This window comes from Lagenorhynchus albirostris, chromosome 2 (genome assembly GCF_949774975.1).
Source record: "Lagenorhynchus albirostris chromosome 2, mLagAlb1.1, whole genome shotgun sequence".
Classification (NCBI taxonomy): Eukaryota; Metazoa; Chordata; class Mammalia; order Artiodactyla; family Delphinidae; genus Lagenorhynchus; species Lagenorhynchus albirostris.
The window spans coordinates 37,961,668-37,975,418 of NC_083096.1; the positions used below are offsets into that span (position 1 = coordinate 37,961,668).

At 48.4% G+C, this 13,751-nt stretch overlaps 1 protein-coding gene across 2 annotated transcripts in view; it reads right to left on the reverse strand.

The window, feature by feature from the left end:
* The window catches only part of LAMB3 (laminin subunit beta 3), a 42,291-nt gene that overhangs the window by 12,113 nt on the left and 16,427 nt on the right, over positions 1-13,751 (reverse strand). For both annotated transcript variants that reach the window (XM_060130627.1, XM_060130636.1), the window contains 8 exons: positions 7,313-7,504; positions 6,227-6,290; positions 5,684-5,877; positions 3,679-3,799; positions 2,720-2,908; positions 1,530-1,685; positions 970-1,166; positions 551-662 (listed from right to left, as the gene is read on the reverse strand). In XM_060130627.1, coding sequence (XP_059986610.1) covers positions 551-662; positions 970-1,166; positions 1,530-1,685; positions 2,720-2,908; positions 3,679-3,799; positions 5,684-5,877; positions 6,227-6,290; positions 7,313-7,504 — 1,225 coding nt within the window. The remainder of the gene's footprint in view (positions 1-550; positions 663-969; positions 1,167-1,529; positions 1,686-2,719; positions 2,909-3,678; positions 3,800-5,683; positions 5,878-6,226; positions 6,291-7,312; positions 7,505-13,751) is intronic.

Genomic DNA, 13,751 nt, shown 5'->3' on the forward strand with positions numbered 1-13,751 from the left:
ACTGTTCTGAGCCTCACCAGGCACCCGCTAACGCTTCTGACCCTCACCACACACTCTGTGGCAGAGTTAACACGCTCGTTTTCCCATTCGCACAGATGAAGCGTCTGAGGCAGTGTGCCCCTTGCCCAGATGAGGAAACTGAGGCCTGAAGAGGGGGAGCAACTCCTCCCGAGGTCACAGAGCTGAGAACAGACTTGGGTCTGCGTGCCCTTGTCACTACTCGTCAAACTGACTCCCCCTCAGGACTCACTTTCTCCACCTATGAAGAGGGAGAGGAGGACGTTTCCTGCAGATGGCTTCTGGGAAATGGTTTCTCAGGGGAGCAGGAAGCAAAGCAGCCCTCCTGTCATGCGCACATAGGGACATGGGGATGGCCTGGTGTCAGCCCCGGGGCAGCGGTGGGGAGCGAGCGCTCCTATGGGTTGCCAGGGCCCACCCCGCGTGGACCAGTACGGGATGCCCTCCCCCACCACAGACCCACGTGTCCCCACCACGAGCCCACCCGAGCACACCCCCCCATGTCCTCCGCGTCCCCACTCAGTGAGCACACCTCGGCATCCCATAGCTGCATCTCCGTAGGTCTTGTCAGGACACTGGCGGATGGCTGCAGCATTGCAGGTCAGGCCACCAAAACCTTCCTGACAGGGGCACTGCCCTGTGAACTGTGCGGGGAGAGACCGGTCAGGGGGCAGAACTCCCCAGTGCACCCCAAAGCAAGGGCTCCCACGAGGACACAAGCTCTGCAGTCAAAGCCCAGGACGGCCCTGCAGAAGGTGTGCGAATGTGGCATTGCCAAAGGCTGCGAGCCACGGACGGAGGGACATTTGGTGGCCTCCCCAGGGGAAGGCGGACAGAAGCAGCCCAGTCTGACTTTGGAAAGACCCAGAAGGGCAGTGCGGAGGGGAGACAGAGGCTGGTGGGCGGGAGCCCTCCCTTGCTGAGGGGCCCATGCTCTACCCCGCCATGTACCTGGTTGCACTGGGGGCTGAGGGAGTTGTGCGGGTCGCAGGCACATGGCTCACAGCCCCGGCCGCTGGCCAGCTTCCAGTGGTAGCGAGCGCACTGGTCACATTTGGGGCCCACCACGTGGGGCAGACACAGGCAGCGTCCACTCTCCTCATCACACGGCATGTCCCGCCGGGCACCCAGGACGCTGCAGTCACAGCCTGCACGGGAGGGAGGGCTGCTGAGCTCGGGGACCGGGCCACCAAAATCTTACCCCCAGAGGACGTGCACCAGGGAGGGGCACAGCCTGGGAAAAGAACAAGTAGGGCCGTTCCCTCCAGATAACCTGGCTGACTCATAAGGCCACCGCACTTTCCCACCAGTCCCCACAACTGGCTGCTTGGCCACCTGCCTGCCCTCCCTCAGGAGGACCCTGTCCCACCTTCCACGTCAGGCCTGTGCTGTCACCTGCTGGAAGCCAGTGGCAAAGCACCCGACACGCAGCTCAGTGAGTAGGGCCAGTCACAGATCTGGTGGCCCCAGGCGCCTGCCCCACGCCACGGCAGGCTGGGCCCCCTACTCACGGTGGCAGCCCTGCGGGTTGGCATAGGTGAGTCCTGTAAATCCCGGCTTGCACAGGTCACAGCGTTCCCCCTGCACTTGCTCCTTGCACACACACTGCCCGGTCACTGGGTCACAGGGCGCTCCTGGCACTGCCCCATCCGGATCACACTCACAGGCTGAGAGACAAAGGCAGCCACGGCAGGAGGGACAAAGAAGAAAAGCAGAGAGCACATTCGAGAAGCCAGGCTTCCTGGTTCAAATCCTTGTTCCACCACTTCCTGACTTACAACCTTACCACCTTAGTTGAGTTATTGAATCCCTCTGTGCCTCAGCTTTCTCACCTATAAAATGGGGGTAATTATACAACACTCATAGGCTTCTTATGAGGAATCAATGAGTAAGTGTAAAGCAGACGGAACAGTGCTTGGCACATGTTAAGCACTATAAAAGTTGTGGTTGGCATTATTTACTGAATGGCTACTCTGTGGCCAGCACGGAGCTGGGCACTCTTGCCTGTCACCTTATGTCATCCTCACGATAATCCTGAGAGGTGAGGATGCTCATCCCCATTGCACAGATGAGGAGACTGAGGCTCAGAGATGTTCAAAGAACATACGCAAGGTCACACAGCAAGCAAGTGCTGGAAACAAGTCAAACTCAAGACTTTCTCACTCTTTCCATAAATAGATAAATATCAACAGGAAGTGAACCAACTTTCTCCCACCCCAAAACCCAAGCCCCTTTCATGGCTTTCAAAACGAAGACTCTTCCTTCACCTAGGAAGTCTTACCTGATGAACCCCACCCGGATCGGAGTGCTTCTATCTCTTTGCTCTCTCCCATATGAACTCACTGGCCCTTGTGATGTGTTAAGTCACTCCTGGGTGACTTACATGTTCATTGAATAAACATTCCTGGAGCATCAGTTATTTGTCTGTCCTTGTGCTAGGGCCCAAGGATATAAGAATAACCCCTGCCATGGAGGGGTCCTTAATGTTGGAGGAAGCAGAAAAATAAGGAGCAAACCACACTGACTTGCTTAGAAGGGCACAGCTAAGTTAAAAACAATTACCCACAAGTCCTGACACACAACCAAGTCTTCACGCTTCCTGAGGGCCTGTATGTCCTTAGGAACGTGTGCTCTGTTGAGCCCAGAACAGATGGGGATTAACAGACCTATGCTGCCTTGGGTCCCTGGAGCCCCTACTCACGGATGCAGGTCTCCTGAATGGGAGCACCAGGACGCCGGTTCCGGAAATAGTGCAGCTGACACCGCTCACAGTTCTTGCCCTCAGTGTGGTGTTGGCAGTTGTCACACACACCTCCATGTGTCCCCTGGCTGGCGGCAAACACGGCTGGGTCGAAGTGACATGTCTCTGAGTGTCCGTTGCAGTCACACCCTGCAAAAGGGATTACTAGGGCTGACATTTGAGCAGCACCGTTGCCGTGTACAAAGCACGTTCCACACTGACTCACTGGCATCCCCAGCAACTCTGCAAGATGCTCAGGTCTGGGAAACAGGGCAACTGAGGCCCAGGGAGGCTTTTGTAATTTATTTCAGGTTATATAGCCAGTAAGAAAGGAAAACAGGGAACTCAGGCCTCTTGACTCCCAGTGTGGGGACTGACCCAAGAATAATACCCATGTTGAGCCAAAGAGAGAGCCCTTTGCATGGTCCCATGTCAACCCTCCCCCACTGCCACCTGCTGGGTCTCCTGCTGGGTCACTGCCCTTCTCTGGGCTGGGATCTTTGTTGCCCTCATTTATGCAGGGAAGGGCCCGGCCTCCAGGAATCTAATTCCATGGATTTCAACACTGGAGGAACATCTGAAGTAGAAAGAATGACAACAGGGAACCACGTATGTCCTACACTGGATAGGCCAGAAGTAGGAGGACCTGTGGTTAGCACGAAAGGCACGTGGCATCAGAAGCATGGACCAAATCGTGGTCCCTCCAGGCCTGGCTGAGGAGAAGAGCCAGGAGCGGCGGGAAGATGCAACTCAAACGCTTTCTCAAATACCCTCTTTCCCCAAAGAGCAAGGAGAGCGTAAATTACAGAATGCAATTAGGTTTAGATTTAAATAATAAAGACTAGATTCTCCTCGTGTCCCCGATGGGCCAGCACCCCAACCAGCTGCTGCAGGGGAGGTGGGGGATCCCAGGCTCATACTTTGGCATTCGTGGGGGTCCTGGTCATCTGCGGGTTTCCAGGGCTTGTCGTTGTAGAAGGGTGCACAGTGTTCACAGTTGGGGCCGGCGGTGTTGTGCTGGCAGACGCAGACCCCATGGACCTAGGAGAGGGGCCATAGGTTACCATGAATAATTATCACAGGAGCGTCCCAGCGATGGACTTGCCCTCTCCGCTCTGTCCCCAGGGTCCAGCTCAGACCCCAGCTCCTCCAGCCTTCACTCAGCTCCTATGACACTCCCAGATGCCGGCTTGTGTGGTCTGTGTGTGTGTGTGTGTGTGTGTGTGTGCATGCATGCACACCTGCACTCCTCCTCCATATAGGTTTTTAAAAGCTCAGCCCTTGCATTTGGCCATCCCCATGCTGCCCAGTCCAAAACAGCACCTGTAAAGTGCTTAGACAGCCTTGTTGGTAAACTGTGATTCTAGAAGCTTGTGGGCCCCCTGGAGATGTACATTCCAACAATCTATGACTGCAGTTGTTTGGCTAATAAGACTGCAATGCTGAATTGTTCCTAGACTCATTAAGGTATAAAAATAGAATAGCAATTGCGTGCTAATTGTCTTCCATATTAAGCTCACCACCGGCAGGCTGGCATCTAGGACTTATATTGTGTTTGCTCCATCCTCATCCCCTACTCACTCCTAACAGCACAGCTGAGCTGAACTAGCCGCTCCCAGGACAAGCCCTACTTCTCTCCACCTTTTGGCCTGTACGGACGTTTTTCTTCCTGACTAGAAGTCCCCTCACTATCTATTCACCAGCAAAATCCTGCCAGCTAGAACGGCATGTCCTTCACCTGGCTTGCCTTGTCTCTCTAATTCCATGGATTTCAACTCTGAACGCACTTCAGAATTATCTGGGGAGCTTTTTAAAACACACCAATGCCCAGGCCCAATTCAATCCAATCTCAGGGACGAGGCCCAGCCATCGGTACTTTATAAAGTGGTGATTCCATTGTGCAGCCAGATTTGAGAACCACCGGGGCTGGGCAGGCCGTTGCCCTCCTCTACATCCTCATAGGCCAGAATCCTGCTCAGCCTGTGTTCTGGTCTTTTGTTTATGGACCCTAATGGATGACACATCTCTGGCACTGGTCTCCCTCTGCCTTCCTCTGTAGCCTAGGGCAAGCGCTGGCCCAGAAGTGGAAAGGATAAAGCTGCCCGATGCTCATGTCACCTGTATTTCCCTCAAGGGTCGCTTTACATGATTTCATCGTGCGCCTCTATCACTGGGGCAAATATCATAGTCCCATCTGTTAACAGAAGAACCGAAACCCCAGAAAAGTGAAATGACAGCTCCCTCTGCTTCTTGGTCCTAGACTCTCTCTCCTCTACTGATGATTCTCAAGTTTGGTTTCACAGCAAAATCCCCTGGGTTGCTTCTTAAGCTGGAGTTTCTCTCTTCCGTGCCTGATGCATCTGACTCAACAGCTCTGGGGTGGACTTAGCATCTGTGTTAGACTCTGTTCTCTCACCCTGCCCCATATCTCCCCTCTACATGGGACTTTACAGTCCCCAAACCAGTGGCTCTATGGCAGGATGTCAGAACAACCCTGGCAGGATGTTAGAATCACCCGGGGCTTTAAATAACAATAATAAAATCAGAGTGTATGAAGGTGTGGGTCTGGGTGATGTCTTTTAGCTCCCTGGGAAATTACAATGTGCAGCCAGTGCTGAAAATCAATGCCTTAAGTTTCCCCACGAACACCCATGCTTATACTTCTACTTATATGTATGCTTATACTTACATATACTTCTATGTTACTGAATAAAAATAATTTCAAACCATAAAGCAGGTCCAAAGAAGTGCTGCAAAATCTGACCTTTGAAATGATAATCATTTAGAATCATTTTCACCATTGCTAAAATATTAAGTACTCGAGTCTTAGATTTAGTGCCCTCCCTCCTTTATAGAAGCCAAAGACGCGTCAGTCTGCCCGGGTCTTGCCCCTCCCCTCTCCTTTCCCCCTCCCTGGGCTGTCACCTGCACAGTGGTGGAGGGGCTGGCAGGGGCTCTGGAATTGGGGGCACAGCGGTCAGCATGGCCGTGACAGAAACAGCTCCCCTGCAGACGCAGCTGGGAAACGGCATAGTAGGCGCTGGGAGGGTGATAGCCCCTCTGGGGCACAGGGGCCAGCCTGGTGAAGTTGACTCTCAAGTTTGTGATCGCCCCCAGCTCTGAGGGGGACAAACAACAAGGAGGGAGGGGGTAGAGATGGGAAAATAAAGAACGGGAAGTTAGAGGCAAATAGAGACTCCTAGGGCAGGATGAGAAGGAAAGGAATTCTGGTCGCACCATTCCATCTTCCTCAACCTTCCCACGACAGAAAAGACCCAGTCCACCCTGGCTCAGGCCTTTTGAGCCTCTGAGGCCACCACAATACCCCTATGGGCTGAGCAGGGCAAGGGTTCAATCCAACCATGTTGACAGAGGTAGAAAAGACAAGGAAATGTCCATGATCTGGGTTGCAACCATGTTTTGTTCCCCATCCACAGTCCCACAGGCTAGAGGAGTAGCCACACTGACCTTGAATTTTTTGACTTTGAGTTGCTGGGATCCCAGAGGCTAAATCCATAAGGTTAAGTTGGACCTGCAGAGAGAGGGGAAATGGAAGACCTGAGGAAGAGGTGAACTGTGGCCCAAGCCCAGAGGTCCTCCTTTCCATTCAATGCCCTGACCTTCTCATACTAAGGTCTTTCTTACCTGGAGCCTGAGATGACCATGGATGTGAGGTCTGCCAATCACTCTGGGGGAGGGAGATGATCACTGGGCCTTAGATGAGTGTGTGTGTGTGTGTGTGTGTACAACCTCTCCTCTCCAGTTGAAAATAGAGCTATCCCAAGAATTTCCTGATTTCCTTGGGTCAGAAGTTACAGTAAGATATATAATAGACATTATGAGGGTTTAGGGGATACTAATTTTCCAAAGACCCAGGATGAGTGAGAGGGTCCAGAGCCAAGGATGCATGGACGTGCTGACCGCCACACTCTAGACAACCCCAATCTCAACTATGCCGTTCTTACTTGATTAAAAAAAAACACTCATTGGATGTGACTTCAGCTGCATATCCCAGGAAGAGTTTTCACATCAACCTCCCACAAATCAGGGAAAAGTCCTGTGTTCTGACGTGTGGTCTGGGGCATGTGGTTACGTGGATCTAGATACGGCAATAACCAAGGAGGAGTTGTTGCAGGGAAGGAAAGAGACGCACTGCCTACAGGAAAGGCAGCGCTCCGAGCAGCTCTGAGGGCTCCCCTGAGCCTCAGCCAGAGAAAGGAGACAAAATACAGCCCCTGAGGGTGGGAGCGAGGGAGCAGTGATGAAAGAAATGAAAGGATTTGACCCCAGGTGGGAGGATTCAAGGAGAGAGCTGGGTTGGGTTATGCAATACACTCAGTGTGTTTCTGAAATATCCTTCCTGGGCAGCAAAGCGGATGTGCAGCAAAGACGTGCCCAGAGGGATCATTATTGGGGAGCTCAGGAAAGACAGCAAGGCTCACTGCCTGGGGAAGGGGGTGGTTCTCATAGATTCTCCAAAGCCTGGTGACCATGTAGCGATGGGATGGGAGAGACCTCTCCCCGTGCCTACATTTTCAGGGTCCCTCTGCCTACCTTGGCCCCATCCAGGCGCCTGTTAGGCCTCTGGGGCAGACGCTGGCACCGAGCATCCTGCCAGCTCTGAGGCTGGCCCTGGCGGACCCGGGGGAAGGCAGACGTGCAGTCGGCAGCTAGGTATTGGTACACCTGCCAGGTCTTGCCGGAGTCCGAGGAGCGCTCGACCAGCATGCCAGCAGGCATGGGCCCCTGCAGAGACACACACAGGGTTGGGGCCTGAGTGACACCGCGGTGGGGACGCGATCACAGAAAGAGGCTCTTAAAGAGGTGCTGGTGGCCCCTGAGAACCACAGTGAGGAGGCAGAAAGGGGGCTGCATGGGACAAGTGGGCTCAGGGGTACCCGGGTCCAATTCTCCTAACAAACCACCGGCCCCAGCGGGTTTTCCCCAGGGGAGCCGTGGAAAGTGATAGAAGGCAGATCTGCATTCCAGGAGGCATGATCCCTAGCTCAGCCCACCACCCAGGTGGCCAGGCCAGAAAATTCTCCCACTGCACTTCCCACAGCCAACCATTTTTTATCACCTCTAGCTCCCAATTCTGTCCCTCCTCTTTTTCCTCGCGTGGCCGTGGCCATAGTTCAGGTCCCAGTTGCACTGAGCCTGGGTTCCTACAACAGCCTGGAACTCAAGCCCAGCTTTCGTCCAGGCTCTCCAAGCCACGCTCCCCACTTCACCCACAGGGTTATCTGATCACATCACTCCCTGCATGAGACCCTTCCACGGGTCTGCGCTGGCCTAAAGATAAAATGCAAGCCCCTTAGCATGACATACTGTCATGTCCCTACTTCCTCTCTCAGTGATTTCATCCATTTCTCATGGCTTTAAATGTTGTTTTCATGCTGACAGGTCCCAGCCTGGAACACTTCCTTGGGTTCATAAGCCAACCTCCACACAGAGAGAACTTTCTTTCTAAAATGTAAAGTGAGCCATGACTCCCCTCCCTCCACTAAAAACCTTCCAGTGACTTTCCACTATTTTTTTTTCCCCAGGGGTATCAAATGTGATGACTTGATACACATATATATTACAAAATGATTACTGCAATAAGGTTAGCTAACACTTCTATCCGCTTACATAATGACCTTTCTGTGTGTCATTTAACAGCTTTCAGGTGTCTAGTACAGTATTATTAATTATAGTCACCACGCCATACATTAGATCTGTAGAACTTATTCATCTTATAAACCTGGAAGTTTATATCCTTTGATCAACATCCGCCCATTTCCCCCTCCCTCCAGCCCCTGGCAACCACCATCCTTTTCTCTATGTTGATGAGTTCAGCTTTTTAAGATTGTGTATATAAGTGAAGACATGCAGTATTTGTCTTTCTGTCTGTCTCATTTCACTTAGCAGAATGCCCTCAAAGTCCATTCATGTTGTCCCAAGAGGCAGGATTTCCTTCTTTTTTCATGACTGAATATTCCTCTGTGTGTGTGTGTGTGTGTGTGTGTGTGTGTGTGTGTGTGTGTGTGTGACATCTTCTTTATCCATTCATCCACTGACTGACACTTACATTGTTTTCATATCTTGGCTATTGTGAATAACATTGCAATGAACACGGGAGTTACAGACATCTCTTTGAAAAAGTGATTCCATTTCCTTCCAATATACACCCAGAAGTAGGATTGCTGGATCATATGGTAGATTTATTTTTTTAACTTTCTGAGGAAACTTCATACTGTTTTCCGTAGTGGCTGCACCAATTTACATTCCCTCTAATGGTGCACAAGTATTCTCTTTTCTCCACACCTTCACCAACACTTATCTCATCTTTTTTTCTTTGGCCGCACCATGGGACTTGCAGGATGTTTCCCAACCAGGGACTGAAACCAGGCCACAGCAGTGAAAGCCCAGAAGCCTAACCACTAGGCTACCAGGGAATTCCTTACCTTTTTGATGATGGCTATTCTGACAGGTGTGAAATGACATCTCATTGTGGTTTTGACTTGCATTTCCCTGATGGTTAATGATGTTGAGCATCTGTTCATGTACCTGTTGGCCCTTTGTATGTCTTCTTTAAAGAATTACCTATTCAAGTCCTCTGCCCACTATTTTTTTTTTAATAGATCTTTACTGGAGTATAATTGCTTCACAATACTATGTTAGTTTCTATTGTACACCAAGGTGAATCAGCCATATATATACATATGTCCCCATATCCCCTCCCTCTTGAACCTCCCTCCCATCCTCCCTAACCTACCCCTCTAGGTCACCGCAAAGCACCAAGCGGATCTCCCTGTGCTATGCTGCTGCTTCCCACGAGCTGTTTTACATTCGGTAGCGTATATATGTCGATGCTACTCTCACTTCACCCCAGCTTCCTTCCCCCTCCCACCCTGTGTCCTCAAGTCCATTCTCTATGTCTACATCATTATTTCTGCCCTGCAACTAGGTTCATCAGTACTGTTTTATTAGGTTCCATATATATGCGTTAGCATACAGTATTTTTTTTTCTCTTTCTGACTTACTTCACTCTGTATGACACTCTCCAGGTCCATCCATCTCACTACAAATAACTCAGTTTCATTTCTTTTTATGGCCGAGTAATATTCCATTGTATATATGCGTCACATCTTCTTTATCCATTCATCTGTCGATGGACACTTAGGTTGCTTCCATGTCCTGGCAATTGTAAATAGTGCTGCTATGAACATTGTGGTACATGTCTCTTTTGGAATTATGGTTTTCTCAGGGTATATGCCCAGTAGTGGGATTGCTGGATCATATGGTAGTTCTATTTTTAGTTTTCTAAGGAACCTCCATACTGTTTTTCCATAGTGGCTGTATCAATTTACATTCCCACCAACAGTGCAGGAGGGTTCCCTTTTCACTACACCCTTTGCAGCATTTATTGTTTCTAGATTTTTTGATAATGGCCTTTCTGACCAGTGTGAGGTGATACCTCATTGTAGTTTTGATTTGCATTTCTCTAATGATTAGTGATGTTGAGCATCCTTTCATGTGTTTGTTGGCAATCTGTATATCTTCTTTGGAAAAATGTCTTTTTAGGCCTTCCACCAATTTTTTAATTAGATTGTTTATTTTTTGATATTGAGCACCATGAGCTGTTTATATATTTTGGAGATTAATCCTTTGCCTGTTGTTTCATTTGCAAATATTTTCTCCCATTTTGAGGGTTGTCTTTTTGTCCTGTTTATGGTCTCCTTTGCTGTGCAAAAGCTTTTAAGTTTAATTAAGTCCTATTTATTTATTTTTGTTTTTATTTCCATTACTCTAGGAGGTGGGTCAAAAAGGATCTTGCTGTAGTTTATGTCAGAGTGTTTTTCCTATGTTTTCCTCTAAGAGTTATATAGTGTCTGGTCTTACATTTAGGTCTTTAATCCATTTGGAGTTTGTTTTTGTGTATGGTGTTAGGTAGTGTTCTAATTTCATTCTTTTACATGTAGCTGTCCAGTTTTCCCAGCACCACTTATTGAAGAGGCTGTCTTTTCTGTATTGTATGTTCTTGCCTCCTTTGTTGTAAATTAGGTGACTATATGTACGTGGGTTTATCTCTGGGCATTCCATCCTGTACCATTGATCTATATTTCTGTTTTTGTAACATACTGTCTTGATTACTGTAGCTTTTTCTGTTTTTGTACCATACTGTCTTGATTACTGTAGCTTTGTGGTATAGTTTGAAGTTGGGGAGCCTGATTCCTCAAACTCCATTTTTCTTTCTCAAGATTGTTTTGACTATTAAGGGTCTTTTGTGTTTCCATACGAACTGTAAGACTTTTTGTTCTAATTCTGTGAAAAATGCTATTGGTAGTTTGATAGGAATTGCATTGAATCTGTAGATTGCTTTGGGTAGTACAGTCATTTTCACAATACTGATTCTTCCAATCCAAGAACATGGTTTATTTCTCCATCTGTTTGTGTCATCTTCGATTTCTTTCATCAGTGTTTTATAGGTTTCTGAGCACAAGTCTTTCACCTCCTTAGACAGGTTTATTCCTAGGTATTTTATTCCTTTTGTTGCAATGGTAAATGGGAGTATTTCCTCAATAGATGTAGAAAAAGCTTTTGACAAAATTCAACACCCATTTATGATAAACACTCTACAGAAAATAGGCACAGAGGGAACCTGCCTCAACATAATAAAGGCCATATATGACAAACCCACTGCAAGCATCATACTCAATGGTGACAAGCTGAAAGCATTTCCTCTAAGATCAGGAACAAGACAAGGATGTCAACTCTCACAACTCTTATTCAACATAGTTTTGGAAGTCTTAGCCACAACAATCAGAGAAGAAAAAGAAATAAAGGAATGCAAATTGGAAAAGAAGAAGTAAAACTGTCATTGTTTGCAGATGACATGATACTATACGTAGATAATCTTAAAGTTGCCACCATAAAACTACTAGAACTAATCAATGAATTTGGTAAGGTTGAAGGATACAAAATTTCTGCCCACTGTTCTTGAATAAATCTGAACTCCTGACCATGGCTGAAGAGGCCATGCTCTTGGGCCCTGCTCCCTCACCCCATCTCATGTCACTGTGCACCTCCATCTCCTCAAGCCCTCAGTCACATTCCCTCTCCAGAGCCTTTGTTCATGTTGTTTCTTCTGCTTGGAATACTCCTCCCCCTCGTGGGTTCCTCCACATCTTTTCTTCTCAGCTTAAATGTCACTTCCTCACAGAGATCATTTTATACCTATCTAACGTGCATTCTTCTGCCCACACTCTGCCCACCCCACCCCATCATTTCCTATTCCAGGATCTCATTTGTTTCCTTCGTAAATGTCACACAATTTCCAATTATTTATTTGTCGGTTTCCTGCTTTTTATTTTCCTCCTACCAGACCAGGGTTTCCCAAACTTGACACTGTTAATATTTGGAGGTGAATAATTCCTTGCCATGGGGTCAGTGCTCATCATTTTAGGATGCTACGCGGCATCCCTGACCTCTTCTCCACTAAATGTCAATAGCATACTGACAGCTGTGACAACCAAAATTTTTCCTATAAACTGCAAAATATCCCCTGCTTGAGAACCACTACAGTAAACCATAGACCCCCTTGTCTATCTGTTTTTTTTTTCTTGGCCACACTGCACAGCTTGCGGGATCTTAGTTCCCCAACCAGAGATTGAACAGGTGCCCTCTGCAGTGGTGCAGCGGAAGCACAGAGTCCTAACCACTGGACCACCAGGGAATTCCCCCACCTTGTCTATCTTGTTCACAGTGTACCCCCAGCATCTAGCACATAGTAGGCAGTTAGTACATCTGTTGAATGAATAGATGAATCTTTCACCTACTTTCCTCCCTCCCCATTTACATCTGTAAACTCATCTCTCATCAGTTTGTAGCCTTCCACATCCCTACCTCTCACTACCGTATACATATTTGCCCCACCAGCCCCTACGTGCGTTCCTTTGTCCCCTTCCCCCAATTATATACCTTCTTGCCTCTTGCCTCCTGGCCTTTGCACTTTGCTGTTCTCTTTGCCTGGAATGAACTTACCCTTCACCTGGATATTACTGGCCTAGGAAGTGTCATCTTCCCCTGGGTGTATTCTCTGATCCACTCCCCCAAAGACAGATCAAGCTGGAGGTCCCCCTCCTGGGCTCTCTAGCACCTCTTCTTACCAACATCAGAGCACACATCCCACTGTCTTGCTACTGGTTCTTTATCTTCCCTACATATACCAAAGCAACTAGAGGATCGTGATCTAGTTTTAGACATCTTTTATAACAGCATATAATCAGTGTTCAATATGTGTGTAGCAAGAATGGACAAATAAATGAATGGGTGAGTGATGACAAAGCAATGAGACTACCAGTATCCAAATGAATACTTCCCTTAGAAGTTGTCACTGTTAGAGACTGAGCATTTGTTCAAATGGCACTAGAATGTCTCAAAATACTTTTGACCTATTCTTGAGGCAATGTTCTTAGAGCAACTTCCTCAGTCACATAGGATATTAGGAAAAGGAAAAGGAAAAAAAAAAAGTCCTGTCGGTAATGAATGAAAATGTTCCCTCCAAAAGGCACATCTCCAAAGGCTAGTCTAAAAGCAGAGTCTGAAAAGTGATAGCACTGAATGAGCAGATTGCTCCAAAAGCACATCTTATATGTGGATGGGCCAGTTCTTGGCTGTCTGTTAAACTCAATCTCATCAGCAAAGTTATTAAAACAGAGTATACCAAGAAAACACAACTGTATAATAAGTGGACAGGCTTTGTACAATTGGTCTTGGCAGAGCTGAATACATTAGATGGGCTAAGGGTGGGGGATGCAAAGAGGGAGAGGATATATAAGCACTACACAGCCAAGACAGGGAATGTGGAGGCGTCACTGTTCTCCCAGAAGTGGTACCTCTGCTGTCACCATGATACAGGCTCAGGGTAAGTGTCACCTCAGCCTGGGGAAGGGAGGCCCTTCCAGCATGTGGTACCATCACCTCCAGCCTGAGGAGACAAGGACCCTGT